Below are 20,988 nucleotides of genomic sequence, written 5' to 3'. Positions count from 1 at the left end.
TTACGCAACTTCTTACACCGTCCATCGTCGCTTTGATCAATCTAGTAAGCATCCCGGAGAAGCCGTTCTCGTCCATGATTTTCCATAGCACTCTGCGATCGATACTGCTGTACGCCGCCTTGAAGCCCAATAAGTAAGATCTAGTATTCGCGGCCTTTGAGAGGATTTGCTGCACGACGAAGATTTGGTCCATTTTTAAGCGGCCGTCAACGAAGCCGATTTGATAACTTCCCAAAAACTAATTTACTATAGGTGAAAGATGACGGAAGATGATCTGGGATACCACTTTGTAGGCAGCATTCAGCATAATCCTTACCAGCTGAATTATTGTTCTTGAGCTGCTGAGTAGCATCCTTAACTTCCCTCAACGTGGGAGTTGGCTCGTTGTTTTTCCCTGCTGTACTGATGAAGTAATTTATTCCACTGTCTTGGTCCCCCATGTCTGTGTTTCCCGCCGCTCCATTCAGGTGTTTGTCGTAGTGCAACTTCTACCTTTCGATCACCTCAAGTCCGTCCGTCAAGATGCCTCCGTCCTTATCGCTACAGATTTTGGCTTACAACAGCCTTAGCCTTTGCGGGATGCGTTGAGCATCTAGTAGAACCTTGAGTAGAACTTCCGTGTGTCTTGCAAACGGCACACCAGTTCCATTTGTTCACAGTCTACATGTGCAGCAGAGGCAAGCCTCCTGTTTCCATGAACTTCGATATCACTCCACGTTCTGCCGAATTCCATGCTGTAGCATTCTCTTCCAAAATAACTCCACACTCACATTCATCGTCGATCCAATCGTTCCTTCGGCACTGTTCCACATACCCAACGTTACTGTCAACTGCGTTGTTGGTGGCTGCTTGTATAGAACTCCAGCAGTCCTCGCGAAGGGATTCATTGAGCTCTCCCTGGCCCGGTAACACTGTTTCGAGATTCTGCGCGTATGCAGTGACGACATCTGGTTGCTCAGTCGCTCCAAATTATACCGAGGCGACCGTCTGTACCGTACATTGTTGAGCACGGGAAGTTTGTGGCGCATTTTTACCATCAAGATGGTACAAGATGGTTTACGTATGATCAATAAATTAAATTACAATCATCAGGTAGTGGTCAGAATCGTTGTGCTAAAAACTACGTAGACTCATATTGCCGCAGCTTTGGTAGATGGTATAGTTACCTCCAAATCATTGCAGATTTAATCATTGCAGATAGTGTACCTACACTTGCCGAGTTTTGGATCCACTTTTCAGCAGCGTTATTTTTCAGTTTTTGCTAATAATTGTATTTTTATGAATTTATTATTTGTACTAATTGGGGAAAAACTATGAGAAGAACCCGTTCGAGCTCGAGTTGCTAGTCGTGAAGGAATTCCTTTAGGTACGATCTTATCTTATAATCGTCTTTGAAAATTCTCCAGGATCTTACGAATTCCAGGGTCCGCCAGGGGCTACTTCTCAAAATCATCTTGTGGGATTTTTTCCCGAACTTCTTTATGGTAGTGTTCCAAGAGTTACTTCTAGGAATATTCCAGGAGATTTATCAGACAATCCTTCAGAAACTGCTTCTGGAAGCCCTCCTGGTGTTACTTATAGAAATATTCCAGGAGTTTCTTCTAAAAATCCTCCAGGAGCTCCTTGTGGGAATCCTCCAGGATTTCTTGTTAAGATTCCTTCAGAAGTTTCTGAAGAAATTCTTAGATCGAATTCCTGGATAGATCAAACTACTTTTAAAATCTCTAAAGCAGCTTCAGACGCTTAAGGAATCTGGATGAATCCACAGAAGGCATCCAAGCTGTTATTTCCAAACGGAACTTTTTGATAGAATCTCCAGCAGAATTGTCTAAAGGATCCAAGACAGAATTTCTGAAGTAATCGACAAAATGGAATTTCGCGATTGGGCTCCGTGGACAAGCGTGGTCTAAGAAATACTTTTACCCGTTTCGAAGAATTTCGCAGGCACGAATATATTCTAAGCTCAAGGAATTCAAGATGCCGGGCCCCATCGGCTTTATGATGGGGTAAGCGAAGGGGTATTCAGCACGAACATGCCGACGGAAATGATGTACATTTGCTTGACTTTCTTGGGCATAGAATATCTTCGTGCCTGCGACATTCATCGAGAGGGGTAAAGATATTTCTTAGACCATGCTTGCCCACGAAGAAACAAGAGGGAGCCCAACTCCAATGATGTTATGTCCACGACGGCATTCAGTGGCATCTTTATGTGTAAAACACCGGAACATCGACGCTAAACAACACTAGCCAAAACCAAGAAATCCCTATTCAAAGCACGCTGCTTTTATTGCAAACACCACCTGTACAGACTCTGATCTGGGCATAAAATTTTCAGACTTTGGTGTATTTCGAGTTATATTTAATTATCCTTTTATCCGATATTGACGCAAGTCTGATGGTTGGTGAACGGTGGTATACCACGCGCTGCAGAACTCTGAGACTCGGAAGCATTACGCTTTAAATTTTAATCCTCACTAATACTGAACCGTAATATGGTGTGATATATATCTCTTTGGCAAATTTTGCCATAAACCGTTGCTATATAAACTATTACATATAACTGTTCTTTCAAACCGCAATAGAGAATTTGAATCAATTCAAATTTATAAGATAATACATGTGTAAATCCGTTTTACGGTAGACACAAAGACCCATCCCGAAAGCAGGTCGCCTGCTTTCCGGGAAGCTTTTTTCGTGTTCCCGGAATCCCATCATAACCAAGTTGGCTCGTGAGTGGGGTGCACAAACTAACCTAATCATTATGCATGGACGACGTAAAACGAGCGGACAACGATGGATGAGCAACATACTAAAAGAGCGCTTAATTAGTAGAAACGCTTACCACTTGGGTTGGTCCATAATGAAGCATACCGCAAGCCTGGTTGTCCCAAAAACAGTGAGAGGACGATGGGGATGTGACGACAATGCATGGCTTTCTTTCCTGCGCGAACGCTGATGCATGGCATTTTATGTTGACATGTTGTAAGAGATATATTATACTGTGTTGTGTGTGAAAGTGGAATAGTAACGAAATGTTCCATAAAAGCTTTAAGGCTCAAGCATTCGTCATCATTTTTCGGAAATAGAAAAGCAATTTTTTCGCTGTAAATCAAAACAACGACCACGAAAATGTATTCACTGTATTCTGTTCCTCATGTGGAACACAGTGAATCCATTTTCGTTGCAAACATGTTTGATTTGGACGAAAAAACTGCTTTCAAAAGTTTAATGATGACGATGATTTCAATGACGAATAATTCAACGTTAATACATACATGCTACCACTATTTAATATCACTGGAAGAGGAGATGAACCAGTACGCCACGCCATCCATTTAGAACTTCATCTCGTCAGCTATGGACTTGCACTTGAGACCGGATATGCTCTTGTAGGCGGCCATCTGCGATGCGGCAGCGGTCACTTCCTTGATGGCAACGGCAACCTTTTTCGGCTCGGTCAGGAACCACACCCACAGGTTTTGGTTGTAGCGCCAGAATTTGTTGTTCTAGAAATAAGGGAAGAAAATATATATATTTCATTTCATTTCATTTTTTTATTTACTCAATATGAATTCCAAAAGCAAGACTTCACAAATACTGGCGTGAGTGAGAAATGGACAAATGGACTAAAATTTTCCATTTCTTACTCACGCCAGTATTTGTAAAGTCTAGCTTTTGGAATTAAGCAAAGCTTCCACTCGGCTGGTTAAGCCGCAAAAACCGTTAATTAATTACATAATTAATTACTTAATTTTAGTTCAAGATTAACAGTGCACAAATTATTTGCACAAGCTGAGATATGGAGTAGCTATATCATTCTAATACACCAGTCTGTGCAAATTAAAGAACAACTTCATGTTTTTTTTAGTAAAAGTAAAAAGTTTATAAATAAATTGAAATTGCGTAAAAGGTTTTGGGATAGTTGCTGATGTGGTATATCCCATCCAAAAGTTTGGATACAATTGCTGGAACCAGCCGTTGATTTGTTCCAACATCGCTGGACATTTTCGTTTGGGTTGAATGGATCTAGGTAAATTTATCATCATCTTCAAAATTCGCTTTGGCTTCACCTGAAGCTTATTCTACTGATACAACCCACGAACCGACGCACACTGGAGTAACAGGGTCCAATTCATGACCAAAAAGTGTTAACACGTTTTTATGGTGTATTATGTAGGGTATCGCGCCACTTGGGCGGTGGCTTCTATATTCGTCTGTTTTCCACTAGAACTCAGTCAATTTTGAACCAATTGACTTGAAATGTTGCACACGGGTAGATATAATAGCTATCTCACTGCATTCCAAAAATTGTGTCAATTGGTTCAAATTTGACTGAGTTATAGCGGAAAACAGACGAAAATAGAAGCCACCGCCCAAGTGGCGCGATTCCCTATGTACTAGCGATAAAATTGTGAATTTAGATATTGAGGAAGCATTTTGGATTATAAATAGCCATATTAATCCACTTAAAGGCTAGAAATGATTTCTTATAACCTCTCCAATGACAACGTTTGTTTATCACCCCCAAAAATCGCTTGAAGCGTTGAACATTTTTATTTGACAACAGAGTACTAAACAATAATTATATTTCCATGAAAAATATTGTTTGGAAACAAGGGCCACCTCGTTTCATAGAAATTCTCCTAGAAATGTGAGAGAAATTCAATTCTTTTATAAGTGTAGATAACGTGTTTATGTCTTCAAACTCAAAAATTAATCATGGATTGAAATTTTAGGAGTTTGAACATGATGATAGAATCCGTGTGGAATATATCAGTTTGAATTTTTCTATTAAAACATGGCATTTTAACACAAGTTTATACATAAAAGTAAGTTCGTGGAGTACTGAGTGAAAAACTATATAACTATAAGCTATAAAAAACAATATTTATCTGAAAACTAGCTGTCCCGGCAAACTTTGTCTTGCCGTCCGTCTTGTGGCGGTTTGACAACTGTTGTGCTTAAAATAACACCGCACTCTAGATTGGTTTCATTTCGATCGTGTTGATCGCCTTCCCAGCTCATGAAAAATCAGTACTTTATCAATTTTCTTGCTTTTCTAGTTGATTTTCGTAACTTTTTGTACATATAAACACAGCCACCATGAATACGAACCGAACCGTGCAAGAATCATACTGATTGGTTCAACGGTTCTTGAGTTTTGTTGCCTCAAAGGAACTTCAAACTCATTTTTATATATATAGATATTTTCTTAACGGTGCATCAACATATGATTACATGCTACAAATAGTGAGCACTTTATTTGAGTTGTTTTTGATTTTTTTATAACAAATTTTGAACACAACAGTTCTTAGCTACATTGATTACTACTGCATTGCATACATTTAGGCGGTTAACGGGGTATGGAGATTTCTGCCCAAATTTACTAAATAAATTCCATATGACACATTTTGTTAACAGATAGAAGACCAGATTTGTATTCTGCTATGATCTATCTACCGAGAATAAGTGGCCGTTCATTGAAAAAGTAGTCGAAACGAAGTTGCTTTTTCGAAATTAAACCTTAAATGTAACTAAAAACTAGTCAAAAAGGTGTAAATTCCAAATGATTTATTTTTTCGTCTGGTACTTTCTGATACCCGTTCTCTTGCGATTCACAAATGATATGCCTTATATTTTATTGTAATTTTATCCAGATCGCGGAATGCTGCAGAATCTGAAAACTTTTTGAATGCTGAAAATCGCTCAAAATTGACAAAAAACATGAATTTTGAAACTCTTCTGTAAGAGAGCAAAATAAATGAAACCAGGTGAAGTTTTTTGTTTAAATGATACACTTTTATCAGGAGAACTGTGTTACATACGCAGTTATTTTTTCAAATTGTCAATATTTCGATAATTGAAGTTCTTCCGATGAGTTATGATGCAAATGAAAAAAACAGTAGAGAAAATCGTCAAATTTCGATATTTACTCTTAAAAAATATGCATCCCAAAGTATTTTATTGATTGCCACATGATGAAGCATTACTTCATTTATCTTTAAAAAAAATATTAGACTCTGGAAAACCCTTTAAAAAAAATTTCGACCTATGGCCAGGAATTTGGCCCATTTACGCCTGTGTGCGACGTGACAGCTAGCACAAATAAATTCAAATTTGATGTTCCCGACGCCATGACGTGAAATAGCCGAACACTACCGCCACCTCTATAACGGTTCGCGTTGGTTTGATAGCTCAACCCAAGATAGTTGCGTTTTGAAACACTACTGTCACGTCGCCGTCGGTTCGTCGATGGTGATACCATGCGGGAAAATCGTATGTCATACAATCCATATTGTATGTTATATTTTTATAAATTTCCGTGTGTTATGCTAGTTATTTATAGTGGAGCGGACCTGGTGTGATGGTTAAAGCACGTGACTATCACGCCGAGGACCTGGGATCGAATCCCACTCCCGACAAACTCGCAAAATGTGAGTTCTTCCTTCGGAAGGGAAGTAAAGCGTGGGTCCCGAGATGAACTAGCCCAGGGCTAAAAATCTCGTTAATACAGATAAAAAAAATAGTTATTTATAACATTCTACACGTAACACACAGTGCGTTTTGCGTTACGCGTAATGCGTTACAAGCATACATATGTTGATGAGTGAAGAGACAAGTAATTTGTATAATTTACAAATTTTTACTACTGCAAAAACCTTATACTTATTATACGCAAACTAGTTGATGGGAATCAATTAGAATCACATATGTGGCATCATATAGTAACTCATGTAACATAACTTGTTTGCTTATGATAAGGTATTAACAGTAGCCAAAATTTGTAAATTATACAAACTACATACTTGTTTATTCACTAACATATGTATGTTTGTAACGGATAACGTGTAAAGCGTAACGCACTATGTGTTACGTGTAGATTATCATAAATAACAAGAATAACACACGAACATTTATAAAAACATTTCATACACTATGGAGTGTTTATTAGAACTTAGATCTAAACATTAATGAAACGAATTGACCTCGGCTTTTTTTCTGCACCGGTGTTTCAGCATGGTCAATATGGAGAGAAAACGGTAGGCACCCACAATGGTACTTCAACTTTGACGATTTCTGTGGCCCAAACCACTGGATGAAAATATTTCAAATTTTTACCACAACATTTCTAATATCTTCTGACGCTACAGTAAAGTTTTCATGAAGCTACTTGAACTTTTCACTGAAATACGGATTTTTGAAAAAAGTATGTCCAAAAATGGCTTTGTTCATATCAAGTATCATAAAACAGAATATAAGATTTCTATTAATTTGAAATTGTGACCATACATTATCAATATAATGATGATGAAGTGGTAACATTTTCAGTCGAAAATATTGATAATTGCCAAAGTTACAGCAGATTGAACATCACGGATTTTGGGAGAAAAAATCCGCTCGGCTTTTTTTTGCTACTGAGTGTAAGTGATTAAGGTATAAAACTGACTTAGTTATAGCGGCAATGCCCAAAATAGGTGCACCTGCCCAAATGGTACAAGACCCTAACAAGATATTATTCGATTATACTTTAAAGAAGCTTAAGTGTTTCACGCTATGTCCAAAGGGAAGTATTTTGAAAATCGAATGATCCTCAAATGTTATTCCCTAGAATCGTAGCTTTGGACCTCTAGTATCTGAATTTGTGCGATTTAAAATATTTCAGCTTGGATTTTTTATATTTTTTTATTTTATTTCCTATTTTCCCATCGAAAAAAGTCATTTTAAGGTCTATTATGTCCCATATAAAAATATATGAAAAAAAAATCAAGATGGATTATTTTGAACCAAACATTTTCTGAATCTAGAGATCCAAAAATATGGTTCTAGCGAATAAATTTTGAGGTATATTCACTTTTCATAATACTTCTCTTTGGACATAGCATGTGTTTTTCTTGGACATTATTCCAGGATATCTTTTTCAAAAAAATTACAGAAATTAGACATGAGATTTGTTCAAAAATTAAATCAAGGATTCTTTCAAGATTTCCACATTCAATTTGTCTGAAACATTCTCTGGAATTCTTATAGATTTTTTTTCCTGAGACTCCTGCAGACGTTTAGGTATTGTTTCATGAATGTCAGTACAGGATATCCTCAGAAACTATTCTACGATTTTCTTTCTCAGACATTCATCTAGAGTTTTATTAAAAGTTATCCAGCGATTCCTCCAGAAATTCTTTCAAAGCATCCTCCAGGAATTCCTTGGAGAATTTCGTTAGAGGTTAATGAAGAAAGGGTTCTTTTTGACACTGCTTCTGCGATCCCTTTAGAAATATCTCGTGGGATTGTTTCATATACTACCCCCATTCGCACAACAGTCCCAAGTGAATAGGAAACCCAGCAAACATGGGACAGTTATGCTGATAGGGGCAGTATAGGTGTCCGGCCATTTGGCCAAATGTCGTTTGGCCGAATGCCATTTGGCCGAAAGGGTCGTTTGGCCGAATTCTGATCGAAGGAATTCAGAGGTAATGACAAACTCCGAGTAACATTCAAGCTGGCAATGTGATCATCAGAAGTCTTTGCTTCTTTTAATCATAAGCTATTCTTTCTAGTCTTACAATTGAGGGAATCATTTGGCGTTGAAACTTTGATTTTATGTCAGAGATTTTTCCTTCCTTAACCCTTTAACGCTCATGGTGTCTGTAGAGCACCATCACATTTTGGCGAACCCGACCTGAACCAGTTCACTTCAATATGTTATAAAAGCGTTTGGGAAGAGGTTGTAAGCTTACTAGAATACTTGTACACTCTAATTTTTGGTTCAATAATGAAATTATTGATAAGCTATCAATAACTATTGATAAACAATTAAAAACTTTTTTTACGATTTCGATCAATTTAAGTGGTCCCTAACAACTTTTGTTCGAGCAAATTTTGTTCATAGCATTTTTTGGCATTCAAAAGTTTGAAAGAAGTCGTGGGCGGGAAGAGGTTAAACCGTAGGCTGTTCTTTCGAGTTATACTGATGTGGAGAACAGTGGCATGCCCACTTGAGTACATAATTTATTATTTGGCCAAACGGCATTCGGCCATATGACCCGGAATCTTCCATATATTTCTCCACAGATTTTACAGAAGTAAAACATTACAAATACTAGAGAAATTGTTCAAGAATTCCCTGAAAGAACACTTCTGGAGATTACAAGAATCACTTTTGAAAAAAATCCCGAACAAAATTCTCTGAAGCAATTTCTTAAGTAATCTTTGGCGGAGTTTCTGCAGCAATATTCTGGAAAATACTTAGAGGAATTCCTTGAGATAACTCTGGAGAAAATTTTCTCAGAAGAATGTAATGAGAAACCTTTGGAGGAATACTTGAAAAAAATCCCGGAGGATCTTTTTAAAAAAAAAAATCCATTAAGAGATTTCTAAAGGACACTATTGACGAGGAATTTCTGAAGTAAACCCGGAAACAATTCTTGAGGAATCCTTGAAATAATCTCTTTGGGAAATCAGAACCGAAACTGCAGACATTCTTGATTAAATCCTTAAAAAAATCTGAAAGAATTGTTGGAGGATGTTCAGGAGCAAACCCTTGAAGATCTGCTGGAAATATGGTATGTGGGGGCAAGATGGGTCAGTATCGTTTTCAATCGCACAATATATGTTTTGAATCTTTCAATAATTTTCCCAGATGAACGACGGGGATACACAAAAAAGTGGTATATTGTTTTGAAAATTCTATACGTTCCTCGCACAGAAAAAAAAAACAAAATATGTTTTTGTTATACTCCTTATGCTATACATTCCATATAACAACGTGTATTGTGTAGAGGGGGCAAGATGGGTCACCCTAATTTTTCGGTATGTTTGCATAGTTTTTGAAAATGTTTTATTTTTCATGGAAAGGCTATTCTGTGACCTACATTATCGAAGCGATGAGAGCACTGAAAATTTGAGAACATATTTTTTTAATTTTCCTTAAAAAAATATAGTTTTCAAAGTCCGTTTATGGCTACCCGAACAAAAATCTTCTAGTTCTGAGAATAATCTACCGATATGTTTCAACACTTTCTTCATGTAATCTGTACGTCTATGAAGCTTAGATGTATAGAGAAAAACTAGAAGATATAGTATTTTTTGTTGGAGGAAAATCGAGTTTTCTTATAGCTGACCCATCTTGCCCCCGTTAAAATGAGGTGGGGCAAGATGGGTCATGTTTTGAAAATTGTTTGTCAAGAAGCAGGTTTCAAACTTTATTACCTTTTTATACTCTTATATCATAGCTGACTAGTGTATCTGAGAGTTGTGGTAGAATACAGAGAAATGCGATTTATATTCAGAAAGTTATAGGGATCCATTTCTTAGGTGACCCATCCTGCCCCCACTTACCATACTACTGGAGGAGTTCTTAAAGATTTTTTGGAAAATGTCTGGAGGTATACGTGGACAAAAATATCTGAAACATTTTCTTAAATAATCGATAGAGTAACTTCCGGAGGAAATGCAGCAGAAATTTTAAACAAATCTGAGAGAAATTCTTGAAGGAAACACTAAAATATATTTCTAAGGAAGTTGATTATTTCGAAAGCCTGTACTGCAGTAATTCTGAAGAATTGCTAGAGATATTCTTGGAGAAACGCCAAGAAGTGATTCCGGAAGATATTTATGAAAGAATCTCTGAAAGAATCTCTGGAGGGTCTCAGGAAATATTTCTTTAAGTATCCGTGAAGAATGGCACAAATTTCCCCAATGGAGGAGAACGTGCCCCTGGAGTCGACCTACTGATACCTTTTCTCTGAAGAATGGTCTCAATGAAACTCAAGAGAAGTTTATGATGAACTTCTGAGAAACCCCCTAGTAGAATTTCTAGAAGATTCTCTTGAGAATTTTCTAGAGGAATTTATAAAGTAACATCTGGAGCTATTGAGCAAAAAAAAAAATCGCAGAACAAAAAAAACTGATTTTTTAAGGAATCGTTGGAGAAATTCTGGGATCCATACTGGAAGAAACCTCTTGAGAATGTCCTATAAGTATTTCTTGAGGAATTATTTCAAAATAATTGGAGTGATCTTTACTGAAACTTTTGAAAAATTCGCTAAAGACACTCCTCTACAATCTGTTAAGAAATTTCTGCAAGAATTGATATTTTGGGGGGATGACTGGGTGAAAACTGGAGAAACGTTAGGAGCAATATCTTGAAGAGTTTCTGGAGAAATTACTAGCGGAAATCCTGGAAAAATCTAAAAAGAAATAATGAAGGAAATTCCAAAGGAGGCAAACTTGCTGAAATCATGAAAAAGCTCTTGCAAAAATTCCAGATTTTGTTGAGAAAGTATTGGAGAAATTTCAGTAGAATCTCTAAGCGATTCCTAGAGGTAGACTCTTTTTTCTTCGATTATGCCGCCGCCGTCGAATAGGGTGTACGGAGTATTGCCGACGTCGCTGCCGCCGCCGCTGCCTTAAATTAACATGCCGCCACCTGTGGATAATGTGCTTTGGTGCACACGTTTTCACGGAGCATACACCAATGGATACGAGGAAGAAGCTATTCTAGCAAAAAATTTCAACGCCCGGGTTTCACGAAAAAAAGGTTATTTGAAACCACAGAATTACTTAAAACCGAAATGGGATTTCACAAAACGTAACCTCTCTTTATCAGGCCAATAGAAATCAGCAGAAGCTCTTGCAGGAAACCAATCAGTTTATGAATGAATTCCAGAAAAAAAACTCTTGGAGAAATTATAAGACGAATACCAGAAATATTGGGTAATTCTTGCTATGCGCAATTCCACAATTATTTTCTGAAAAAATGCAGAAAGCACTCTTTCAATTCCTGGTAATACTCCTTGCTACCACCACCAGTTGTGCAACCAAGCAATCCATGGTTTGGGAGCGCAACTAAGATGACAGCGGTAGCAGAAATTATTCATTCATTCAGTTACGAGCTTTAGTGCAAGACACATCTTAATAAATAGTTAGAAGTCTACCACCTCGTTATTACTCGTAACAGTTGGCGGCGAGATTGCTGAATTTCTTCAAGATCAGTTATTTCAATTCTTCAAGACCAGTCGAAGCACTCGAAAATGCCGCGCGGAGGAAATGATGAAGCCGTCGGTGATCAAAGCGAAGTTTCCAATCAAGCGATTATGAACAAGCTACTCCTGCTTCTGGACCGGTTAACCACGAATCAAGCCGCTCCGGGTAATCTGCCTTCAAGAAACACGCCTGAACAGATCATCGAGTCGCTTTCCGCGACAATCAAGGAGTTTCACCATGATCCAGCCGCCGGAATGACGTTTGCAAGATGGTTCTCGAAGTATGAAGATTTATTCAGCGCTGACGGGAGAGAACTGGATGACGCAGCAAAAATTCGTCTGCTCCTGCGAAGTCTCAGCGTTCCGGTTCATGAAAAGTTTTTGAACTATCTCCTGCCACGACACCCACGGGACTTCACCTTCGAAGAAGTAGTGAAGAAACTCAAATCCGTCTTCGGACACCAGCAGTCCCAGTTCAGTCAACGGTACGATTGCCTCAGGATTGTGAAGAACGAAGCCGACGATTTCGTAACTTATGCTGGCATCGTCAACCGCCAGTGTGAGGACTTCGAACTCAACAAGCTGACCATCGACCAATTCAAGGGACTGATTTTCGTTTGCGGTCTTCAGTCATCCAAAGATGCGGACGTCAGGACAAGATTACTATCGAAGCTGGAAGCAGACACGGCAGCAACGGCAAACCTCGAGACTCTAGTCACCGAATGTCAGAGACTGTCGAATCTCAAACACGACACGGCTCTGGTGGAGAAGAAGCAACCATCTTCGTCGGTCCAGGCAGTTCGGCAACCAAGGCAGCCGAAATCCGCTGGTTCTCAACATTCAAGCGAGAAGACTCCTCGAACACCGTGCTGGCAATGTGGCGCCATGCATTTCGTCAAAAATTGTCCATTTTCAAGCCATCAATGCAAGCAATGCAACAAGACCGGGCACAAGGAAGGGTATTGCGGATGCTTCGCCAAGGTTTCAAAATCAGAAGCTACACCCGGCACCTCACCGAATGCCGTTCGTCTGAAGAAGAGAAATGGCAAGAACCCAGGCATACATCCAGCTCAGTCCAACCACATCCTTTCTGTCAACGCAGTAGCAACACCAAGTCGTAAGTACGTCACTGCTCTCATCAACGATAAGCCGGCGCACCTCCAGCTGGACTGTGGTTCAGACATCACGATCGTCTCCGTTCAAACGTGGAAGAAGCTTGGATCACCATCAATTACCAATTCATCCCATCGTGCGAATACAGCTTCAGGCGCTGCACTTCCGCTGAAGGGGGAATTTCAATGTCGGATGACCATCAACAATGAATCCAGGACTGGTACTTGCTTTGTCACGTCGGTGTAGAACTTGAACCTCCTGGGACTGGATTTCATCGAAGCATTCGATCTGTGGAACAAACCGCTCGCTTCCATCTGCAATCAGGTAAATCAGCCCAGTTTCAATCCGGATTGTGGAAACCGATACCTCACTCGATACCCCGAAGTATTCAAGGACAAGTTGGGTCATTGCACGAGGACGAAGGTCAAGCTGTTCCTGAAACCACAGGCAAAGCCGGTGTTCCGCCCGAAGCGACCAGTACCGTTCCATGCTGTCCAGAAGGTTGATGAAGAGTTGGACCGTTTACAGAAGCTCAACATAATCACTCCAGTGGACTTCTCCGAATGGGCCGCACCAATTGCCGTTGTGAAGAAGCCAGGGGGAAAAGTTCGCATATGCGCTGATTATTCGACGGGACTGAATGCTGTTCTGGAACCACACCACTACCCTCTTCCGACACCCGATGACATCTTCAGCAAGCTGGCGGGTAGCAAGATCTTCAGTGTCATTGATCTCTCGGACGCTTATCTGCAAGTTGAAGTCGACGATGAATCAAAGAAGCTCCTGACGATAAATACACATCGAGGATTGTTCCAGTTTAACCGGCTAGCTCCGGGTGTGAAATCCGCACCTGGTGCATTCCAACAACTGATGAGCAGTATGATCGCAGGATTAAAAGGAGTGGAATCATTCCTGGACGATTTCATCGTACACACCAAAACGGAGGCTGAACACGAAGAAACCTTGCAAGCTCTGTTCACGAGACTTCAGCAGTTTGGATTCAACTTACGGTTGGAGAAATGCAAATTCGGCCAAACCAGTATCAAGTTCATTGGCCACATTGTCGGTCCTGAAGGTATTCGTCCAGATTCTGCCAAAATCAGTGCGATTGTCCAGATGCCCCGTCCCACCGATGTCAGTCAAGTCAGATCATTCCTAGGAGCAGTCAACTTCTACGGCAAGTTCGTCAGAGAAATGCACCAACTGCGTCGACCGTTGGACAACTTGTTGAAGAAGGACAGTAAATTCGTTTGGAGTCCACAGTGTCAAGAAGCTTTCATCAACATCAAGAAAGTGCTCCAATCCGATCTGCTGTTAACCCACTACAACCCCAGTTTGGACATCATCGTAGCCGGAGACGCCTCGAAGACTGGAATCGGTGCCGTAATCATGCATCAGTTTCCTGACGGCCAAATCAAAGCGGTTGCACACGCATCAAGAACGCTAACACAATCGGAACAAAACTACAGTCAAGTGGAGAAAGAAGCACTCGCTCTGGTGTTCGCAGTGACCAAATTTCGACGCATGCTGCTGGGTCGCCATTTCAACCTCCAGACCGATCACCAACCGCTCCTGAAGATATTCGGATCCAAGAAAGGAATTCCACTCCACACCGCTAATCGTCTCCAGAGATGGGCACTTACACTACTCGGATTTGATTTTGCTGTGGAATACATCCCTACTGACCAGTTTGGGCACGCAGACGTCCTCTCCCGGTTAATCAACAATCATGAGAAACCAGATGAAGAAGTTGTAGTTGCTGCAGTCGGCATCGAAGAGGAAATGGACAGTACTCTTTGTGACACGTTCAACAACCTTCCAGTAACGTTCGAAATGGTTCATTCTGCCACGAAGAAGGACAAGCTTTTGCAGCAGGTTGTCGCGTACATCAACACTGGTTGGCCGTCCATCAAGCAAATTTCGGATCCGGACCTCAAGACGTTCCATTCCCGGCGAGAATCACTATCGACCGTTAAGGATTGTATCATGTTCAGTGACCGAATCGTTGTGCCAGCTGTATTCCGTCCTCGGATTTTGAAGCAACTTCACCGTGGTCACCCTGGCATTGAGCGGATGAAGTCAGTTGCGCGCAGTATCGTTTACTGGCCTGGAATTGATGAAGAAATTCAAGATTTCGTTCGACGTTGTTCCATATGTGCCAGTGCAGCGAAGTCGCCACCACAAGTCCAGCCTCAGCCGTGGCCCAAAGCGGAAGGTCCCTGGAAACGGATTCATTTGGACTACGCCGGACCGATCGATGGGATGTCATATCTGGTCATCGTCGATTCCTTCAGCAAGTGGCCAGAAATTTTCCAAACACGATCAACGACAGCGCCTTCGACTATCGGAATTTTGAGGGAAACTTTCGCAAGATTCGGAGTTCCTGATACCATAGTTTCGGACAATGGAAGCCAATTTTGCAGTAGCGAGTTCCAGCAGTTCTGTGAGTTTTCCGGTATCATCCACATCCGTACCGCCCCTTATCATCCACAGTCAAATGGACAGGCGGAGCGCTTCGTGGACACCCTCAAGCGTTCACTGCGTAAAATCACAGACGGGGAAAACATACCATCAGCCGATGCACTACAGACGTTCCTCCAAGTGTATCGTTCAACGCCTAGTACTGTTTTGGAAGGAAAATCTCCAGCAGAAGTTATGTTTGGTCGACCGATGAAGACTACTCTTGATTTGCTGCGACCAACTAAGCCTCCATCAAGATCAACCATACAGCAGTCCTCCGTATCAACTTTAACAGCTGGTGCAGTCGTCTATGCAAAAGTCCACAAGAATGCATCAAACTGGAAATGGCAGCCTGGAACAATCATCGAAGCAGTTGGAAATGTTAATTACAATGTTCTTCTGGATGAAGTCTCAGGACGTCGGAAGCTGATTCGGATTCATGCAAACCAGTTACGTCTACGGTACAGTGATGTCACGCAGCAGTCAAATCGAGTGTCGTTACCGTTGGATATCCTCATTGAAAATTTCGGATTAACAACTCCAACTCCACCGAATCCTGAACCAACTACCACTTCAAATCACAGTCAAGCAGTTCCAGATGATGATTCGTTTGACAGCCTAGATGAGACCATAAGGACCGCTACACCGACTATATTTGCATCAACGCCAGTAGTGATTCCTCAGCAAAATTATGAAGATACACCGCGCCCAGCAAGATGTTCAGAGTACCCAGACGATTGGAGGACTACATCCGGTACTGAAATAAAGGGGGAGATGCTACCACCACCAGTTGTGCAACCAAGCAATCCATGGTTTGGGAGCGCAACTAAGATGACAGCGGTAGCAGAAATTATTCATTCATTCAGTTACGAGCTTTAGTGCAAGACACATCTTAATAAATAGTTAGAAGTCTACCACCTCGTTATTACTCGTAACACTCCTAAAAGAATTCCCGCAGATGCTCCAAAAGGAATATAAAGAGGGACGTCTGGATTCCTAGAACGAGCTTCTGGAGAAATCTCAAAGAACAGCACTCTTTAGGTATCCAAGCAAAAACCTCTCATAGAATTCTAAGAGATAACAGGCATCGCTCGAGATCACCAAGAGAAATCCCAGAAATATTCCTAGAGCAATACATAGAAGGAAATCCAAGGAGAAACCTAAAAGTAGGTCTGGCGGAATTCCAAGAGATTACATAGAAAAAAAATCCCATAGGATAACACAGTATCACAGAAAAAAAAACAACTTATTAAGGAATCCGTATACGAATTACTGAAGGAATCTCAAAAGAAACTGAAGGAACAATTCCTGATGGAACTTGCAAAGGAACCTCTGAAGAAATCCCCGGGGAAACTTCTGATGGATGTTACGGAGGAATTCCTGGAAGGATTTCAAGAGTAACTTCTATCTCTGGATTCCTTAAAAAATACTTTCTCAATATGCCTGAAGATCTGCATGCAAAGTCAGACAAAGAGAGCCTTTCAATCAACAACTGTGGACCTGCTAAAAGAACAGACTGGAAATTGACGATGTGGATATCTAACTGCCACTAAGGAGACTGCAAGTGGTAGTTCTATTTCGTCGAACGATAAGTATTAGAGGACGTATTTAAATTGTACCTAACCGAATAGTCATTTTATCGACGTAATTCACTTATAATTGCCAGCACTTACCTTCGGTTCGTTGATATTTTGCTGGTAGTCAGTCTTAAGCGCCCTCAGATCCTTATCGATCTGGTCCATTTCAAACGAAAGCCGCTGCATTCGCTCCTGATACTGTTGATCGAAGAATTGTGGTCTGTTCACTGGTCCATCAAATACGTATTTGTTCAGCGCTTTTTCATTTTCATTCCTGTAAAGAAGACATATTTAGACCAACACAAAAAAAAATAGTTTTCACTTTCCCATAAAGTCACACTTACAGTTCCTTGATAAGATCATCCATATTCTTGTAGAACTTTCCGTTGACAATCGACGTCAGTGTTTTGAATGCTCGTTTCCTAAAGTCCACAAAGTCTTGCAGAGAATTTTTCAAACTCAACGACCGGTCCACCGACGAAGAAGACGATGACGCCGAATGACTCAGATTCAGCGCTCCCATAACCGCACCAATCTGACTGGAAAACTCCTCCAACGCTTCCTCTTCGGCATTGTTCCGCTCCAGCGCTCGCATCGCTTCGATTCGTTTCAAGCAAAGCTGCGTTTCCGCATTCATATCGTCGCTGTTGTCGAATTTGTTCTTCATCTTTTCCAGATCCAGCTGCATCAAGATCCACAGCATTTCGGCATTCATCAGCGAGCTGGAGACTATCTCCGCAAGCTTTTTGATGTACTCCAGCCGACCGATGGCTCGTTCCAGCTTTAGTTTGCTGTTTTCGTACAGGATGTACTCGATCCTGTGCTCGTTCATCTGGCGGATGTACATTTCCAGTTCCTGCTTGAGGACATCTATCCGGAGGGTGTCCTGCTCGTTGGCAAATTTTAGTTCTGAGCAGTGTCTCCTAGAAATAATCAACGTGCAAATCAGGTGAATTAAACCTATGAATTTAAAAAGAAAACTACCTCATGACTTCAATCTTCATCGGTTGCCAGCTGAGATCCTGGAAGCGCTCCATCATCCGTTTCAAGCCCTGGAACTCCTTGCTGGCATCGGTGAGCTTCACTTCCTCGACATCCAACCGAGATTTGATGCTCTCCAGTTGAACGATGATATCCCGCTGGTTCTGATCCGGCTCGCGTTCCGAATCGTCCAGATTCCGCACGGAAAAGTGCTTCCGAATATACATTTCCAGATACTTCAGGAACTGGTCGCACTTCATGCTGAACTGCTCGATGGGCATTTGATAGACGAACAACGGAGGATTTTGCTGCAAAAGATATGAATGCATATAGCTTTTGAAGACTAACCACTCGGGGGTTTAAATAATTATACTTACAGCCTGCACGTAACACTGATGCATGTCGAAAATCTGCTGCTGCGAATTGGACTGAATTTCCTCAATGAATTTAGCCTTTTCCATGCATTCCGTGGCCGTCTTTCCCTGGTGGAATTCAGCATCGATGAGTTGCATATCCAGCTCGGACAACTCCTTGGTCAAACCCTTCTCCGTCTGTTTGGCATCGGCTATAAATTTCTCGTACTGCTCTTCGATGGCCACAAGCTCTTCCAATTGCTCCTCGTATATCTCTACATCATCGTCGTTATATTCCAGGATGCCTGGGAAATCTTTGCACAGCACTTCTATCTCAGCTTCAACTTCCCCTTCTGATAGGACGAGATCATTGCGTTCCAGATCTGCATATCTACAAAATAATATAGTTTAAATTCGATTTCCAACACTATCAGAGTTATACTCACTCTCGCAGCAAACTGTCCGATGCCAAGTTATCGTCCGATACGGATTTACCGAACCAGTCGAAAAATTCCTTGAAAGACTCATCGTGCAGCAGCCACAGACTTCCAATCTCGACGCCGCTGACCCGTCTCAAAATATCTAAATTCTGGAGGATTACGAAAATCGTTTACAACCCACATTGAAAACACAAGTTAAAAACTTACTTTTGTTGAATCTTCCATCTTTTAAATTGTTCAAAGCCAAATGTAGGATCGTTTTTCTAATTTAACGCCATCGAACACGATTTTTCAGTTAAAACCAGTCACAAAATGCGAACCCCTGCAGCCGCTCTGTCAAATCAAATTTTTGTTTACCTCTGCACTAGCGCCAGCAGTGCAGTGGTGGGTTTTCGAAACGAAAATTCTTTACCTCGTCGGTCAAAATATAACACGACTACTACACGCTGGTGGGAAATCCGGATAAAAAATGACCATTCATTACATGGTAAATATTATTAACATATGACTAGTTTTATTGTTCACAATAAAACTCATAGTAGATATATTGTTACTTTTTACAATAGAAATCAAGTCCATATAGTTCGTACAATAAGTGAACATTAGCTTTATTAGTGACTAATTTATTCGATTGTTTTTCAATAGTTCTATAATCATTTAAAGTTATTATCAGTAAACATTAATTTAATTGGTTTTTATATAGTTGCAAAGTTGCCTGCAAAGTTCTCATGGACCTTTTATTAAAAAAGCGTTTATTTCTCAATTACACTTAAAAACAATTAGTAACAAATAAATAACAATAAATATTATTGTTGCTTGGATCAGGTTTGTATAATCAAATACAAAATCACTTGACATATTTTTTTTAAGTTTTTGCGTTTTCGTTTTAAATTTGAGTACAGTAGATGTTTCGGTTATCGAATGTTATTCGCTGAAACTTCAACGACTGACAGACGTCAAGCCGTGTTGGCAGAGGAAGCTCTCAATGAATAACTGAAGAAGTACTTATAAAAAACAAGCTGAAAAGCAGGTTTTAGCCAAGTGAGGACGTTAAGACGAGAAAAAGATGAACAATGATTTTACTAATGTTTTCCAATAAATTAAAGGAATCTAGTTAACAGTAAACTACCATTGATAACAATACAAATACAATTTGTGTAATGGGGTCAATTGAACCGATGTTAAAATAAACATGCAATAATATTTGTTGTTATGTAAACAGATTTCGCCTTTGAAAAACCAAAGAATTCATATTTCTTGGTAACATTTTTCTTCAGCATTTACAGATACTAATGGCCACATGAATTGTGAACGATTTATGGTATGGATCATACGACCTGAGGTCTGACTTGTGATATTTGGAAGTTATTTGAAAAGATTGATAGATCTTATCAACAGCTGCCAAGCAACACATACCAGACAGACATCAGAGTGTTTGACACTTATCATAAAATGTGCATATCATTCTGGCGGCCGTTAGTGCTCGTAAATGCTGGATATAAATGTTAGCGGGAAATTTAAATTCTATGGATTTTCAAAAGCGAAAACTGCTTACAAATAACAACAAATATTATTGTATTTTTATTGTAACAACGATTCATTTGACGCCATTCAATTAATTGTATTTGTATTGTAAAAACAATAAAAAATCATTAAGATATATTGTTTTCTTTTGAAAATTGCCCTAAAAATGTCTCATAAAAACACAATACATTCTATTGTTTTTCGCGAAAAAGTGTATGGAAATTTTCTCAAAATTTTATGGTTAAGATACATAACGACCACCATTTTTTATTGTAAAAGTGCCATTTACCCATGGGGTGGGACACTCGTTAATATTGGCTGTAATATCCATTAATATTAGATTAATATTATATTAATTTAGTAATATCAATGATGCACATCAAGGAGTCATTGATTTATTTAAACACAAAGACAACTGACAACTGCCATCAATCTGATCATCAACGATGGTCAACTCATTCTTCATCACATAGAAAAAAAAGCTGAGAACCAAAATCAAATCAATCCACATTGTGATTGATTGCGCCATATTCTAAGAAATTGATTTAAGGATTCT

The 20,988-nt window shown here is 39.9% G+C and overlaps 1 protein-coding gene across 1 annotated transcript; it reads right to left on the bottom strand.

The window, feature by feature from the left end:
- Positions 1-2,748: 2,748 nt before the first annotated feature.
- On the bottom strand, positions 2,749-19,269 carry LOC109420917 (augmin complex subunit dgt3). The gene is made up of 8 exons (XM_029859023.2): positions 19,116-19,269; positions 18,915-19,057; positions 18,493-18,859; positions 18,119-18,423; positions 17,479-18,057; positions 17,231-17,408; positions 3,272-3,509; positions 2,749-3,055 (listed from the first exon to the last, which is right to left on the bottom strand). Exons 1-7 carry the CDS (start codon positions 19,131-19,133, stop codon positions 3,339-3,341), a joined length of 1,761 nt encoding a protein of 586 aa, XP_029714883.1. The 5' UTR covers positions 19,134-19,269; the 3' UTR covers positions 2,749-3,055; positions 3,272-3,338.
- Positions 19,270-20,988: the final 1,719 nt, after the last annotated feature.

This window comes from Aedes albopictus, chromosome 2 (assembly GCF_035046485.1).
Source record: "Aedes albopictus strain Foshan chromosome 2, AalbF5, whole genome shotgun sequence".
Taxonomy (NCBI): Eukaryota; Metazoa; Arthropoda; class Insecta; order Diptera; family Culicidae; genus Aedes; species Aedes albopictus.
Note: the sequence above shows the minus strand (reverse complement) of the source record. Positions and strands in the feature narration are given on the sequence as shown.

What these genes read in the sequence shown, in the direction of transcription:
- LOC109420917 (XM_029859023.2), bottom strand. An exon ending in ATCAGTGTTACGTGCAGGCT is followed by an intron (nt 18,424 to 18,492) that starts GTAAGTATAATT and finishes TATCTTTTGCAG; the next exon opens with CAAAATCCTCCGTTGTTCGT. An exon ending in AAAATATCAACGAACCGAAG is followed by an intron (nt 3,510 to 17,230) that starts GTAAGTGCTGGC and finishes CCTTATTTCTAG; the next exon opens with AACAACAAATTCTGGCGCTA.